The 13,522-nt window shown below is 50.0% G+C and overlaps 1 protein-coding gene across 4 annotated transcripts in view; it reads left to right on the top strand.

Moving 5' to 3' along the window:
* Ppp1r13b (protein phosphatase 1, regulatory subunit 13B) overlaps window positions 1–13,520 on the top strand; it is a 79,663-nt gene extending 66,143 nt beyond the window's left edge. For 2 of the 4 annotated variants that reach the window (XM_006515796.4, XM_006515797.4), the window contains exons 8-18: window positions 880–1,020; window positions 3,196–3,376; window positions 4,871–4,975; window positions 6,201–6,364; window positions 6,674–7,175; window positions 8,083–8,849; window positions 9,331–9,468; window positions 9,541–9,674; window positions 10,351–10,517; window positions 11,523–11,722; window positions 12,594–13,520. In XM_006515796.4, coding sequence (XP_006515859.1) covers window positions 880–1,020; window positions 3,196–3,376; window positions 4,871–4,975; window positions 6,201–6,364; window positions 6,674–7,175; window positions 8,083–8,849; window positions 9,331–9,468; window positions 9,541–9,674; window positions 10,351–10,517; window positions 11,523–11,722; window positions 12,594–12,635 — 2,541 coding nt within the window. In that variant the 3' untranslated portion in view covers window positions 12,636–13,520. The remainder of the gene's footprint in view (window positions 1–879; window positions 1,021–3,195; window positions 3,377–4,870; window positions 4,976–6,200; window positions 6,365–6,673; window positions 7,176–8,082; window positions 8,850–9,330; window positions 9,469–9,540; window positions 9,675–10,350; window positions 10,518–11,522; window positions 11,723–12,593) is intronic. The other 2 variants (XM_030246683.1, NM_011625.1) reach the window with 2 other exon arrangements.
* Window positions 13,521–13,522: the final 2 nt, after the last annotated feature.

Raw genomic sequence — 13,522 nt, 5'->3', positions numbered from 1 at the left:
TGTTTGTTTTTTGAGATGGGGTTTCTATGTGTTCCCTGGCTGTCCTGGAACTCTCTCTGTAGACCAGGCTGGACTTTAACTCATAGAGATCCACCTGCCTCTTCCTCCCGAGTGCTAGAATTAAAGGTGTGTTCCACCACTGGCCTGTTCCTTATATAACAAAATCAATCAAATACATTCAGAAATGGTTACAGACTGTAAAGGTGGATTGGTTTGTTTATTGCGAGTGGATTTCATATGTTCCGTGTAGGCCCTGAACTTAGTGTGCATGTAGCCAAGGCTAGCCTGAAATTCCACATCCTCTTGCTTCCATCTCCCTAGTGTTAGGATTGCAGGCATGAGCTACCTTCCCCCGCTTGTTCATTATCAGTGTAGCTTGGTGTTTCCATTGATCTCAGAGACTCTTCAGCATCAGCCATTTTATCACGTGCCTCTTGCTGGTAGTTCTCAAGTCTGCTGCTAAGTTTTGAAAAACAAACAAATTATCTACCAGGAACTCTTTTTATTTTATTAATTTTTTTTAATTGGGAGACAGTATCTCACTGTGTAGCTTGGGTAGCTTGGAACTCACAGATAGCCACTTGCCTCTGCTTCCAGACTGCTGGGATTAAAGGTGTGCATCTCCACATGAAGTTCCTGAAAGCTCCTGACCAGGGGCTTTCTGGAATGTCCCGGTCTATTTTGTGGAGATTACACTTTTTAAAATGTCTTTGTTGTTTGGATTTATGTAGTGTGAATTCCTTGCAGCTGTATGAGTGGCCACCACGCTGTGGCCAGGGCAGACTGGCCCTAAAGAGACACAACACTTATTGATTCACCTACTGGACACCTAACAGTTGTAGTTAACGCAACTGTTAATTTATATCTTCTGCTTTGCAGATTCGTAACCAGCTTAATCAGGAGCAGAATTCCAAGCTCCAGCAGCAGAAGGAGCTCTTGAACAAGCGCAACATGGAAGTGGCCATGATGGATAAGCGGATCAGTGAGCTGCGGGAGCGCCTGTATGGCAAGAAGATCCAGGCACGTGGGGACCTGCTGCATTCCTAGGAGGTGGAGGCAGGAAATTTGTAAATTAGAGGCCAGTCTAGGCTATGTAGGGAAATCATGTCTCACCAACAATCTTGAACAAAATGCTATATAGAGTTACATTTTAAAAAATATTTGCTATTCTAAATTTCAAAGGTAGTAAATGGTTTGAGGAAAAGCTGAACTAGTACAGGAATATTCACAGGGGAATATGGTAGTCTTCCCCCTGTTCTCCAGGACTGACAGCTGCTAATGGTTCTAGTCCTCTGCTTAATTCAGACACAAAGGTGTAGAGGTGTGTGGGAGATTAAATGGAAATGGGATTGTGGCAAGTGTGTTAAGCAAAAAGTCTGTACCTTTTTAAAAAAAAAACAACATGGTGATTTATCAGATCACTGCCACATTCTTCTAACATCTAATGGTGTACCGTGGTCCAGAGTCTGCCTGTCCTTCACCCTCTGAGTCTTGCTGCCTCTCAGTGTGAGTGAGAGTAAGCACTATGCCCTGTGTCGACCTGGATGCTACATGCAACCCTCACACCTCATGGGCACCTAGGGCTGAGTGAAGAGCCATCCATTCTGCCCTCGTATTAGAGAACAGGACAGGTGCCCACCTGCCAGGTGTCTCCATGGACACACTGAGACAGTCGGGACAGAGGTGTCTGAATGATGCTCTGAGGAGGCAGGTGGGCCTCATACCTTGAGTGGATTTGAAGGAAGGGGCAAACAGGAACTATGCTGTAACAGTGTTTCTCGTAGAGCTACCTTGTGTGTTAAACCTGAGTTCAAAGGTCAGTAATTTAGTAACTACAGATTCAGATAATGTTTTTCTCTCAAGATTAACAACATGGAGGCCATGAGAGGCAAGATTCCCTGTGTTTGTTTATATTGAGTAGTGGGGAGAGTTATCCAGAGAGGAGGAGAAAGGAGGGAGATAAAGAGGAAGAGAAAGATTCCTTCAGGGATTGCATATGTGGGTTCTTTCTTCCTTAGACTTTTATTTTATGTACATTTGTGCACCATTTGCACACAGTGCCCACAGAGGCCAGAAGAGGGTGTCGGATTCTCTGGAACTAAACATGGGTCCTGGGAATCAAATCAAGGTCCTAGCAGAGCAGCCAGTGCTCGTTACTGCTAAGGCAGCTCTCCAGCCTGGCTACCTGCTGATCAAGGCTGGCTGCTCCAGTCCCCTCTCTGGATGACCTCAGTTTTTCTCAAGGCATTGCCCTGGTTGAGCGAGACCCACTCATCTTAGAGTCAATTAAATGTTGATCTTCTCTTAAAAAGACCTTCCTGGCAACATCTAAATTACTGTTTGAGCGCATATTTGTGTACCCTGGCTTAGCTAAGATGTTTAAAATTACACCACCACCCCAAAACCCAAATAAAGGGGAGAAAACCCAAACTCTCACAGGACTTGTTACCAAGCCTGACAACACAAGTTCAAACCCACATAGTGCAATGGACTCAACCAATTCCTACAGTAAGTTGTCCCTGACCTCTACATGTGTGCTGTGATGTGCATGCATCCACACACACAATTTTAAAAATGAAAGATCACAAATAGCTACTAGATGTGCTACAGTGTTATAGGGATCTTGAAAAAGAGGGTGTTTCTGCAGAGCTGTGGCTCTCCTGGAAGATCTAGGTACTTTGAGCATTTGCGAAGGTCTTGAACCTTTTGCAGCCCGTGGAATCGTGTGCACAGTTAGAAATCCATGTTTCCCTAGTTTAGAACCTTCCTAACCAGGAGCCATAAGGAGTCCGTGGCCCTCTAGTTAGACTCCGGCTGTCTCGCCTTTGATCTTGGTCAGCATCACATAGTAGGTGCTTCTGCTTAGTTGTACCCTTTCTTACAAAAGCAGAACTGCTCTCAGAGATGAAGAGTCCCTGCCATACTGGAGTGTCACCTGAGCACTCCCTGCATCCTTATGGGTCCCTGAGTGAAGGGAGACAGTCCTCAGGTTACAGGACTTATGCTAACATCCTGCCAGCTCTTTAGAAGGCAGCGTTAAGTGTAGATCAGACTCCCTGAAGGCTCACTCCCCTTCTCCATGCTGGCTTTCAGGGCGAGGGCCCCTCAGGTTACAAGCTGAGTGGTTTTCCTCTTTCCTAGCCTGACAGTCTCCCTCTGAACGTAATCTTGACTCTGGTTTCATCCTCATTGCAGCTGAACCGTGTGAATGGCACATCGTCACCACAGTCACCCCTGAGCACATCTGGCCGGGTCGCTGCTGTGGGTCCTTATATCCAGGTTCCCAGTACTGGGGGGTTTCCTCTCCCAGGGGACCCTGTGAAGCCCCAGTCTCTCACCATCGCCTCAAGTGCTGCCCATGGAAGATCCAAATCTGGTGAGTTGCCCCAGCCTCTCCTGGAGCACAGGAGGAGCTTAGGCAGCGGCCCCGCCCCTATGGTAAACCCAGGCTCTCTTCCCCAGATGTGATAACAGTGACCCCAAAACAAGAAGGTCTCCACTGTGCTTTACAAATCACAAATGACACATTACAGTGGTGCATACAGCCAGTCAGAAAATCCACAAGCTTGGGTTGGATCATGGGGTGGCTGCGAAGCCATGGGCCGAATCTCCAGCACCAGGGATCAAGGCAAGGAGAGCAGGGGAGCAGACCCCTCCTTTGGTCTTTGCAGGGTAGCACTGTGCTCTGAGTACTCACTGCATGGATTCCATGCAGGCATAGGGCTCTCATGCTCTGAGTACTTACTGCATGGGTTCCATGCAGGCACAGGGCTCTCATGGAGAGAGGAGGACTCTTTCTAAACTGATAGGTTCAGAATTCAGGAATGCCAGGTATGATGACATGCACCTGTGATCCCAGTAGTCAGGACTCAGAGAGAGGAAGATGGACACAAGTTCAGGGCCAGCCTAGGCTACCAGAGACTCTTAAAATATTGGGGTTTCCTTACAAAGACTAGGGTTGGCCTGTATACACAGAAACATAAATCTGTGTCCTGGTATATTCAATTTGTAACTATATTATTCTCCAGACATAAAGCTCATGTTTTGTGTTCCCCCGTCAGGTTAGTGACAAGTTTGTGGTAATCTTTTGTGCTACTGCCTTTTTCTGGCGTAGGAAATAGTTTTATTTTTGAGTCAAGGTCTCATTGTGTGGCCTTGGCTGTTCTGGAACTCACTATGTCGACCAGGCTGCTCTTGAGCTCACAAAGATCCCCCTGCCTCTGTTCTGCTGGGATAAAGGCGTGCACCACCAAGCCAGGCTGTTGCTGTTGTCTGCTGCTTGGCACCTACTGTGCACAGCTACTTCTGCCATCTGACTCCAGTAAAGGGGGCTTCCCTCATAGGCCAGAGCCCACTCTTTCTGACCATGTCTCAGTCAGGGAGGCTCTGTGCTGAGCTTGATCCATCACTGCAGCACTCACTGCTGAGGGTGACTCCCTCTTCCCTGGAAATGGTTAGTGGCAAGATATTAGCATAGCTACCTCCTGCTCTGTTGAATCAGTTGTTAAAACTTCCAAGCTGGCAGCAAGGCAGAGGCAGGCCTCTGAGTTCAAAGCCAGCCTGGTCTACAGAGCTAGTTCCAGGACAGCCATGGCTACACAGAGAAACTGAAAAATCAAACAACACCAACACAAACTTCCAAGCTGAATGCCACCTATTTCCCAGTCTCTACCTAAGTGCTGTGCAGCCTCATAAGGTTGCCAGAAGATGCCTTTGCCTTTGCCCACCTTCCTTCCTCTCCTCTCCCCTCCCCTCCCCCGAAAGCAGCTCATAGCATGTTTCTGTATGAACACGAGCTGTAGAGCTAGGATGAGAAACTGTCCTCAGGGTTACTATGATCCATGCTGGCTCTCCTGGTTCTGTTACCTAGATGGCTACAGTAGAGGCAGAGGGACCAGCACATGGACAGTGTCAGACCTGGACGTCAGGCCTCATTGTGGCTCCTCGGAGCACTCTGCAAGCCCACTTGCAAACTGTATGTCACCTAACAGCCTTAGTTGATCTATAACAGACTGAATCGGCAATCATTTGTTTTTCCAAACTGACAAAGGACTGTTAATTACCCCTGCGCTTGAAAGCAATATGGGCTGATACACCTGCCCCTTCCAGCCCAGTTGTGGAATTGGGGCTATGGCCCCTACACGGTCATCCAGCCTACCTGCTCATGCCATGAATCTCCAGTTGGCCTTGCCGTCCCAGTATGCTGAGTTTCCCCTGGGTGCCTCTGGTGAGTTTCATATAGCCCATAATACTCCCAGTCACTCACCCAGAAGGGAGGGAAAGCTCACACGCTTGTCAGAGGATGCTGACAGACTGAGGCAGATTGATAGTTTGTGTTAGCCTCTGAAACGTCCCTCCCGCCAGTACTGGCCTCGCACTCTAATCAGTGAATGTCGCAGAGTAGCTGGAGCATCAGGGCAGCTTGTCCCTCATTCATGCCACTGGTCCCAAAGTTCTGGTGGAATATTCTGGAGCAGTTTACACGTATGACTGGAGCAGTTCTGACAGATGAGATTTGCTCTGCTGCCCAGGTCTCCCCACCTGCGACTCCTGCTCACTCCTAGCTGCCTTGAGACTGCAAGTTTGGCAGCCCACACCTGTGCCTGTCAGAGGAGCAGAGGCAGCCTAAGCAGGGCATATGGCTGACCCACAGTTTCAGGTCGCTTGTGTGGACTCCTTTTCAGTTTGGAAAATGGTCTATGATAAACACCTTTCTGTGGGCTTCCTGGAAATGTGCAGGTGATGATTGGCTTCCTAATCATTGCAACAAAATGTGAGCTGCTGCTTCTGCTACTACCCACTCAGAAAGAACTGGGCCTGGCCTCTGTGCTCGGTCACAGACTGTCTTACAGAAAAAGAACTCCTCACACTGAAGGAGAAATTTTAATAATGGAAATCATACAAATCAAATCTATTATGGATTCAAATGATAAGTCTTTTCCTATGGCTGTATGTGGTTGATTGTAAGTGGTGCCAGGTGGGTTAGTGCTTGCTGTGTTCTGTGCTGTGGCTATCACACTGGGTTGCAGCCCGTGCTGCACAGCAGAGCCTTGCCGTGTTGGTGAGTGCTGGCCACAGTGGGCTTCAAGCAAGGTCTGTGGGCTTCTGAGCAGATTAATCAGCATGCAGGTGTGGGAAGTCCCCGCTTCAACTAATTTCAAGATGTTTTGTTTTTATTTAAATTCTATGCTACTTTCAAGCTAATGATGGAAACTGGCCACCATTAAAGCAGAATTCTGCTTCAGTGAAGTCAACTCAGATGACTGGAGACTGGAAGGACTCAGGCATGGAGGGGACCCTAAAGCAAGGTGCCATCTCAAGCCAGCCTTTGCCTTTGTCAGCACTGGGAGCTACAGAAAAGCTGGTGGGTCATCAGGCTTTAATCACAATCACAGAGCCCCAGGGAGTTTCCCTTATGTTCTGATCTTCAGCTCAAGGGTGTGAGCTATGAAGGCAAATTAGTCCTGTTGGTGTCCACTTTATACCCTGAGTCCTAGAAAGCCACTGGCCCTTAGGTGCCTGAGCATGCTCAAGTTTAGACAATGAGCCCAATAATGTGTCCTATGTCCTTTAATGGCTTACAAATTGTACTGTGTACTGTTAGAAATGGAAAGAAGTATATTTAACTTTCCATAGAGTAACTTACTGTTTTCTTCTTAACTCCTAAATTTAGGGCATCGAGATTGGCAAAGGGCCACCTCCCATACCTGGTGTGGGCAAGCCACTGCCCCCAAGTTATGGGACATATCCAAGTTCTGGGCCCTTGGGCCCGGGATCAACAAGCTCTCTGGAGAGGAGGAAAGAAGGAAGCTTGCCCAGACCTGGTGCAGGCCCACCGAGTCGGCAGAAACCTGCCCCGCTGCCCCCAGCAAGCAACGCTCCCCAGCCTGGCTCCTCACAGCAGATTCAGCAGAGGATCTCAGTGCCACCAAGTCCCACATACCCGCCAGCGGGGCCACCTGCCTTTCCAACTGGAGATGGAAAACCTGAGCTTCCACTCACAGTGGCCATTAGGCCTTTTCTGGCTGATAAAGGGTCAAGGCCACAATCTCCCAGGAAAGGACCTCAGACAGTAAATTCAAGTTCTATATACTCCATGTACCTCCAGCAAGCCACACCACCTAAGAACTACCAGCCACCAGCGCATGGCACCTTAAATAAGTCAGTTAAAGCAGGTATGCTGGCTATATACTCTGTCCGAAATGGAAGATCCATTGCATGTTACTTAGGATAAAACATAATTCTTACCTAAAATATAGGGTATCAGTTTGGAATGAAAAAAAAAAAAAGACAAAATGCAGAATAGTTTTGCAGGTAAGTCACACCCTGACTTCTTGCTGGGTGTCCGCATATCACTCAGTAGCAAATCTGTCACCCAGAGGGATAAGACTTCTGGAATTTCCATTTTCCTCCTGTTTCAGGGCAACTTGTGCCATTAGTTATCCAGTGATTGGGGGTGGGCCTGCTAAGTAAGCCTCCTGGGCATGGGCAGTAGGAGCTGCCAGGAGGACATCCTGGATGGAGTGGGTGATTGAACGGGGACCTTCTAGCAAGGCAAATGAGAAGATAGAGTACAGCTCTGTGGCCCTCATGAGGACAGAGAGATTCCCATTCTAGCTGGAGGGTTCTGTGGGCCGGTTCAAGGCTGCAGCATCCAACTTGTAATTCATTTCCCGGGTGTGTTTACCGACAAGGGCCTCCCAAGTAGTATGGTCTGTGGGAATGGTTCTGACCCTGGGAGAAGCTTTGGGGCCACAGATCAAATGCGTTCTGTTCCAAAGAGGTAAGTATCTCTCTCCATGTTGCCTGAGTCAGTCCCAGGCATGAATGTAGTGGAATTGGCATTTTCCTTGACCAGAAAACAACAGACTTGTACCAGAGTGGGAAAACTCGGGTCAACAACCTTTTCTTTTGAGAGAGCCCCGTTTTGGAACCAAAGCTACAATCCAGTTAAAAGTTCGCTGAGGATTCAGGAACGGGAACCTACCAGCAGTAGTAGCTTCCGTGTCACCAAGTGAGTGCCAGGGAGGAGCTCATGTCCCAGCAGCCAGGGTGACATTGTTCTGTCCTGTTTCTCCTCAGTGTACGGTAAGCCTGTCCTGCCGTCAGGGTCAGCATCGCCATCACCCTTACCGTTTCTTCATGGGTCACTGGGCACAGGCACGGCACAGCCTCAGCCACCTTCAGACTCTGCTGAGAAAGAGCCAGAGCAGGAAGGCCCCAGTGTACCTGGAGAAGGCAGCACAGTGGAAAGCCTGCCACGGCCGCTCAGTCCCACCAAACTCACACCCATCGTACACTCCCCACTCCGTTATCAGAGTGATGCAGACCTGGAAGCTCTCCGCAGGAAGCTGGCCAATGCACCCCGACCCCTGAAGAAGCGCAGCTCTATCACAGAGCCAGAGGGCCCTGGAGGGCCCAACATTCAAAAGTTGCTTTACCAACGTTTCAACACCTTGGCTGGTGGAATGGAGGGTACCCCTTTCTACCAGCCCAGCCCTTCCCAGGACTTTGTGGGCACCTTAGCTGACATGGACAACGGAAACACCAATGCCAATGGCAACTTGGACGAGCCTTTCCCTCCCCGGCCCACGGCCCCACTTCCTGAGGAGCTTGCCCCTTCCTCAGATGCCAATGATAATGAGTTACCTTCCCCTGAGCCAGAGGAGCTCATTTGTCCCCAAACAACTCATCAAACTGCTGAGCCCACTGAAGACAATAACAACAATGTGGCCCCAGTACCCTCCACAGAACAGATCCCAAGTCCTGTGGCTGAGGCTCCTTCAGAGGAGGATCAAGTCCCTCCAGCACCTCTTTCCCCCGTCATCCATCCTCCAGCAGCATCCGCGGTGGGTATCCTTGCTAGACCAAAGCCAGAATTAGATGCATAGCACATGGTACCTTGGTAAGCTAGATGCCACTGACACCGAATGACAGAGAGGAAAGCAGTGAGCCTCCCTGAGGGAGCCCCTGTTGACACTGCAGAGAGGGCTTGGACCATCTCTGGGAATACATACAATGCTTTCTTAGCGGGGTCTCTGAGCCACCACCACGGGCATGGCAGTAGGGATGGCTGACCCGCTTGGGGGAGACATCTGGCTCAGCAGTGCGGCTGTCACCATGCTCCCTCCCACAAATCTCCCCAGGAATAGCTGGCAGCCTCAGGCAGCCACTGCTCTCAACTGATAGCCAGGCCCTGCTAAGGCAGCCACCAGAGCTGCTACTGGAGAACTACCGTAGTTCCTGCCACCCCTTCCCACAGCAGGGGCTTGGGTTGGTCTTTGACTTGGGTAGGTCACCTGATGCTGAACTGCTTCCACCTCCCTACAGAGCAAACGCACCAACCTGAAGAAGCCTAACTCTGAACGGACAGGGCACGGGCTGAGAGTGCGCTTCAACCCCCTAGCCCTGCTTCTGGACGCTTCTCTCGAAGGAGAGTTTGATCTAGTGCAGAGGATCATCTATGAGGTGAGCCATCCTCCCTTCTGTGTGTGCTGCTGGGAGTGTGAAGGGCTGGCTTTCACATGCTCTGTGTCCTAGGTGGAGGACCCTAGCAAACCCAATGACGAAGGGATCACCCCCCTACACAATGCTGTCTGTGCTGGCCACCACCATATCGTGAAGTTTCTGCTGGACTTTGGTGTCAATGTGAATGCTGCAGACAGTGACGGATGGTGAGAAGCCATGGGTGTGGGGATGGGAAGGCCCAGAGGCTCATTCCTTGCCTTATGAAGGAAGAGGTGATTCAAGCTCCAGAAAATTGAGTCTCATAGAGGAAGCACACTCCTCGTTCATTCCCAGAAGCCTTCTGCAGCATCCTGCTGCTCCTTGCTTTTTCTCTCGTGTTAGAGCTGTCTGTGGTCCTCATAAGCCTTAGTAGCACTGCAATTGTTTGCTCTTCCTGTTTTCAAACATTCTATATGAAATACGTGCATCCTATAGAAAATGAAAAATACCTATCAGTGACTTGATGTGCCAAGGTGGGGTGATACCCGGGTGGAGAGGCTCCCCCTTCTCAAAAGAAAAGGGGATGCGGGGAGGAGCTGTGTAAGCAGGGGACTGGGAGGAGAGGGAGGACTGATATTAGGATGTAAAGTAAATAAATTAATGGAAAAACCCAAAATCTCATAACACACACACAAAAACACACACACCCTCCTTCTGGCCGTTGCACACGAATGCACGTACATGCATGCATGCATGCAAAACATTCATACACATGAAATTAACAAAATACCTACAAATTTGGCACAAAGCTAGGATACTTGAGAATTCTTGGAGGTTTGTGTCATATAGGAGCCAGGTAGCCCTGGGTGGTTTCTGACTATACATTTCCCCCTCTGGTTCTAGGACACCACTGCATTGTGCTGCCTCTTGCAACAGTGTCCACCTCTGCAAGCAGCTGGTGGAAAGTGGAGCCGCTATCTTTGCCTCCACCATCAGTGACATTGAGACTGCTGCAGACAAGTGTGAAGAGATGGAAGAGGGATACATCCAGTGTTCCCAGTTTCTGTATGGTATGTACAGAGGCTCAGTGTGCCTCGGCTGTTGCCCCTGGCTCATCAGCACTGTGTCCTGTATGCTGGCTAGAGTCTGGCTCAGTGAGTGGATCATATGTACGTGCTCACTGCCTTTATACTCACCCTCAGAACATCTGAAAGTCCCATTTGTATCTGGGTGGTACAGACCCACAGAACGTGGGAAGCTTAGGAAACTGCAGGCCAACCTGGCCTACATGGTGAGACTCTGCCTTAATGGAAAGAACTCTCCTTGGGATTCTGTTCCAGTTGCTAAGAGGGCGATGCTTTGTTTGGTGCCCTGGGGTCACAGGAGTGGGGAGCCAGGCAGCACTGGTCTACACACTTACTGCTAGCTAGCTACGTGAGCTGAAGCAGGGCTGCTCCTGTGAGCTGCTTGGGGTCATCCGGTGAGTAAAGGACATGCCCTGATTAAGTTGCTGTAGCCGGTGTCAGATCAGGGAGCTCAACCATGCCCCCTGTACAACAGACAACTTGAGAAATTACTGTGTTTGGCCCGATGGTACAAGTGATGACAGCCAAACTCCAGTCTGTACTGAACTCCCACAACAATGGCAGGCAACAAAGTTCTTGGGCATTAAAGAAGGTGGACAGGAGCTGGGCAGTGGTGGCGCACGCCTTTAATCCCAGCACTTGGGAGGCAGAGGCAGGTGGATTTCTGAGTTTGAGGCCAGCCTGGTCTACAAAGTAAGTTCCAGAACAGCCAGGGCTACACAGAGAAACCCTGTCTCGAAAAACCAAAAACAACAAAAAAAAGGAAGCAGCAGCAGCTGGACAGGCACACAGGCCGGGCAGACCCAGCCCACGAGGGAAGGAGGCTGCAGTCACATAGGCTGTAAGGCGCAAAGCACCACGTGCAGCTGCTGTGCTGCTACTCAGATAAGGTCTGATGGTTCCCTAAAGGTGGTTCTTGATTAAGTTTTGTTTTACCTCGATCTCCGCTGGCCACCCTCTGCTAAAACCTGTATCCCTTTCTGGTCCCAGGGGTACAAGAGAAGCTGGGAGTGATGAACAAAGGCACCGTGTATGCTTTGTGGGACTACGAGGCCCAGAACAGCGATGAGCTGTCCTTCCATGAAGGGGATGCCATCACCATCCTGAGGCGCAAAGATGAAAACGAGACCGAGTGGTGGTGGGCTCGTCTTGGGGACCGGGAGGGCTACGTGCCCAAAAACTTGCTGGGGGTAAGCACTCACACTGGGCTTAGACACTGGAAGTCTGGCCTCGTTGACTCGTTCAAAAGGCACAGACACTCACAGCATGGGGTTCAGTTCTGCTGGCATCTAGGTAGACAAGAACACTGTCTCCAAGCCCCAGCAGCCTGCTTGTACATGGGCAAGCTCCCAAGTCCCTAGAGCTGTGTGGCTTTGCCACATACTGAAAAACACGTGGAGGTTTAGAGACCATCAGGGCTCATGGTGAACTTTGGCAAGTATTAAGCCACCCCACATAGTTCCCAGATCTGGAATTCTCCAGAGCTTAGTGCAGTAGTGCCCATCGTAACCCTACTGCTTGGTTGCTTTTGTGTTGTTGCTGTTCTTGTAGTGCTTTGGTAGTTTTGTAACCCAGTCCCTCTCCTGAACTGATAACTGAACCCAGGGTCTGAGCAGTGCTGTACCACTGAGCCAAACCCCTGACCTGAGCATAGCACTCGGAAGACAAAAGAATGGAAAGTTAACGCAGCCGTGGTTAGAGACCTGATTGCTCAAAAGGAAAGCCTGAAAGAAACCAAGTGGAGAGGCGTGGGTCACGGTTGTCAGCTCTGCTGCATTCATGCCATCTGTGCTCTAACAGAAAGCTTGCCTCTCCTCTAAGTGCTGTGACAAGCCTGCCAGATGCTTCCTGGCAAAGTATGAGGCAAGCATGGGTGCTACATCTGAGGATCTAGGGACAGTAACAGGTTTTCAGGTGTGATAAACATGAACAGGAGGGGACAGCTGAGGTCAGGTCTGAGCAAATATGTTTTGAAGATAATGCTGAGGTGACAAGAAAGGAACCTGGAGGCCAAATCCTTCTCGGTCATGTTTGTCCTAACTCTTGTCCATTGCTTCCCAGTTGTATCCACGGATCAAACCCCGGCAGCGAACACTTGCCTGAACCCCCTGGAGTACCACAGTCTCGTTTGCTCCCAGGAGCTACTGGAGGAGATCCCAGCTGCCCTGGGAAAACTGAAGCTAGGATGGTCTCCTGGTGCTCACTTTAGCAGACAGTGTCCACAATGTGAATCCCACTTCCCAGGTGAGGCCCTCTCCAGGTTGCAGGAGCTGGGAGAGGTAGTGCTTTTGCCAATTACTGTAAATCCACATAAATACCCAGCTTCCAAAACATCCAGCCCTTCCACCAGTAAGAAGTCATGACTCTGATCCCCGACCGCTGCCAGTGAAGACAAAAGCCCTGACGTGGCCCAAAGGCCCCTTCTCATGTTAAATGTCTCAGACCTTGAACAAGAGCAAGGTGGCTTTGGCTCCCCCTTCTTGGAAAGCCTCAAACCATCATACTTTCTCACATTGCCTCTCACTACCAAAGGAGCCCATTCGGAAACTGCGTTTCATTACCTATGGCGTTCTGCTGTGGCTGGACATGCACGCCTCAGCACATGGGGGTCTGCGCAATGATGAGTCAAAGTCAAGTCGGTGGTGGGCTGGGCAAAGCCACCTGGCAGCCCTCGAGGCTGTCACTGGCTGCATCCTGAGCAAGGCAAGTCCGTTCTGGAGCTTGACCTCTGTAGACAGGCTTTTTCTACACCAGGATTGTTTTTCAGCCAGGCCACTGGAACTGTGTTTCTTCTGTCGGAACACAGGCCCTGCCTGAGGCTTTATTTTTCATGTGAGTCTTGTGTAGAACTACGTGTAAATCCTGTAGGCTCTGGGAGCAGTGCTGTGGGCAGCCGCCATGTGCTGATCGCACCCGTGAGCAGCCACTGCCATCCCAGTGCCACCGATGCTGTGTGACGTGCACAATAAACTGCTGTCTCACACCTGGCT

This window comes from Mus musculus, chromosome 12 (assembly GCF_000001635.26).
Source record: "Mus musculus strain C57BL/6J chromosome 12, GRCm38.p6 C57BL/6J".
NCBI classification, from domain to species: domain Eukaryota; kingdom Metazoa; phylum Chordata; class Mammalia; order Rodentia; family Muridae; genus Mus; species Mus musculus.
The sequence above is the reverse complement of the archived record's forward strand: the minus strand, read 5'-3'. Positions and strand labels throughout refer to the sequence as shown.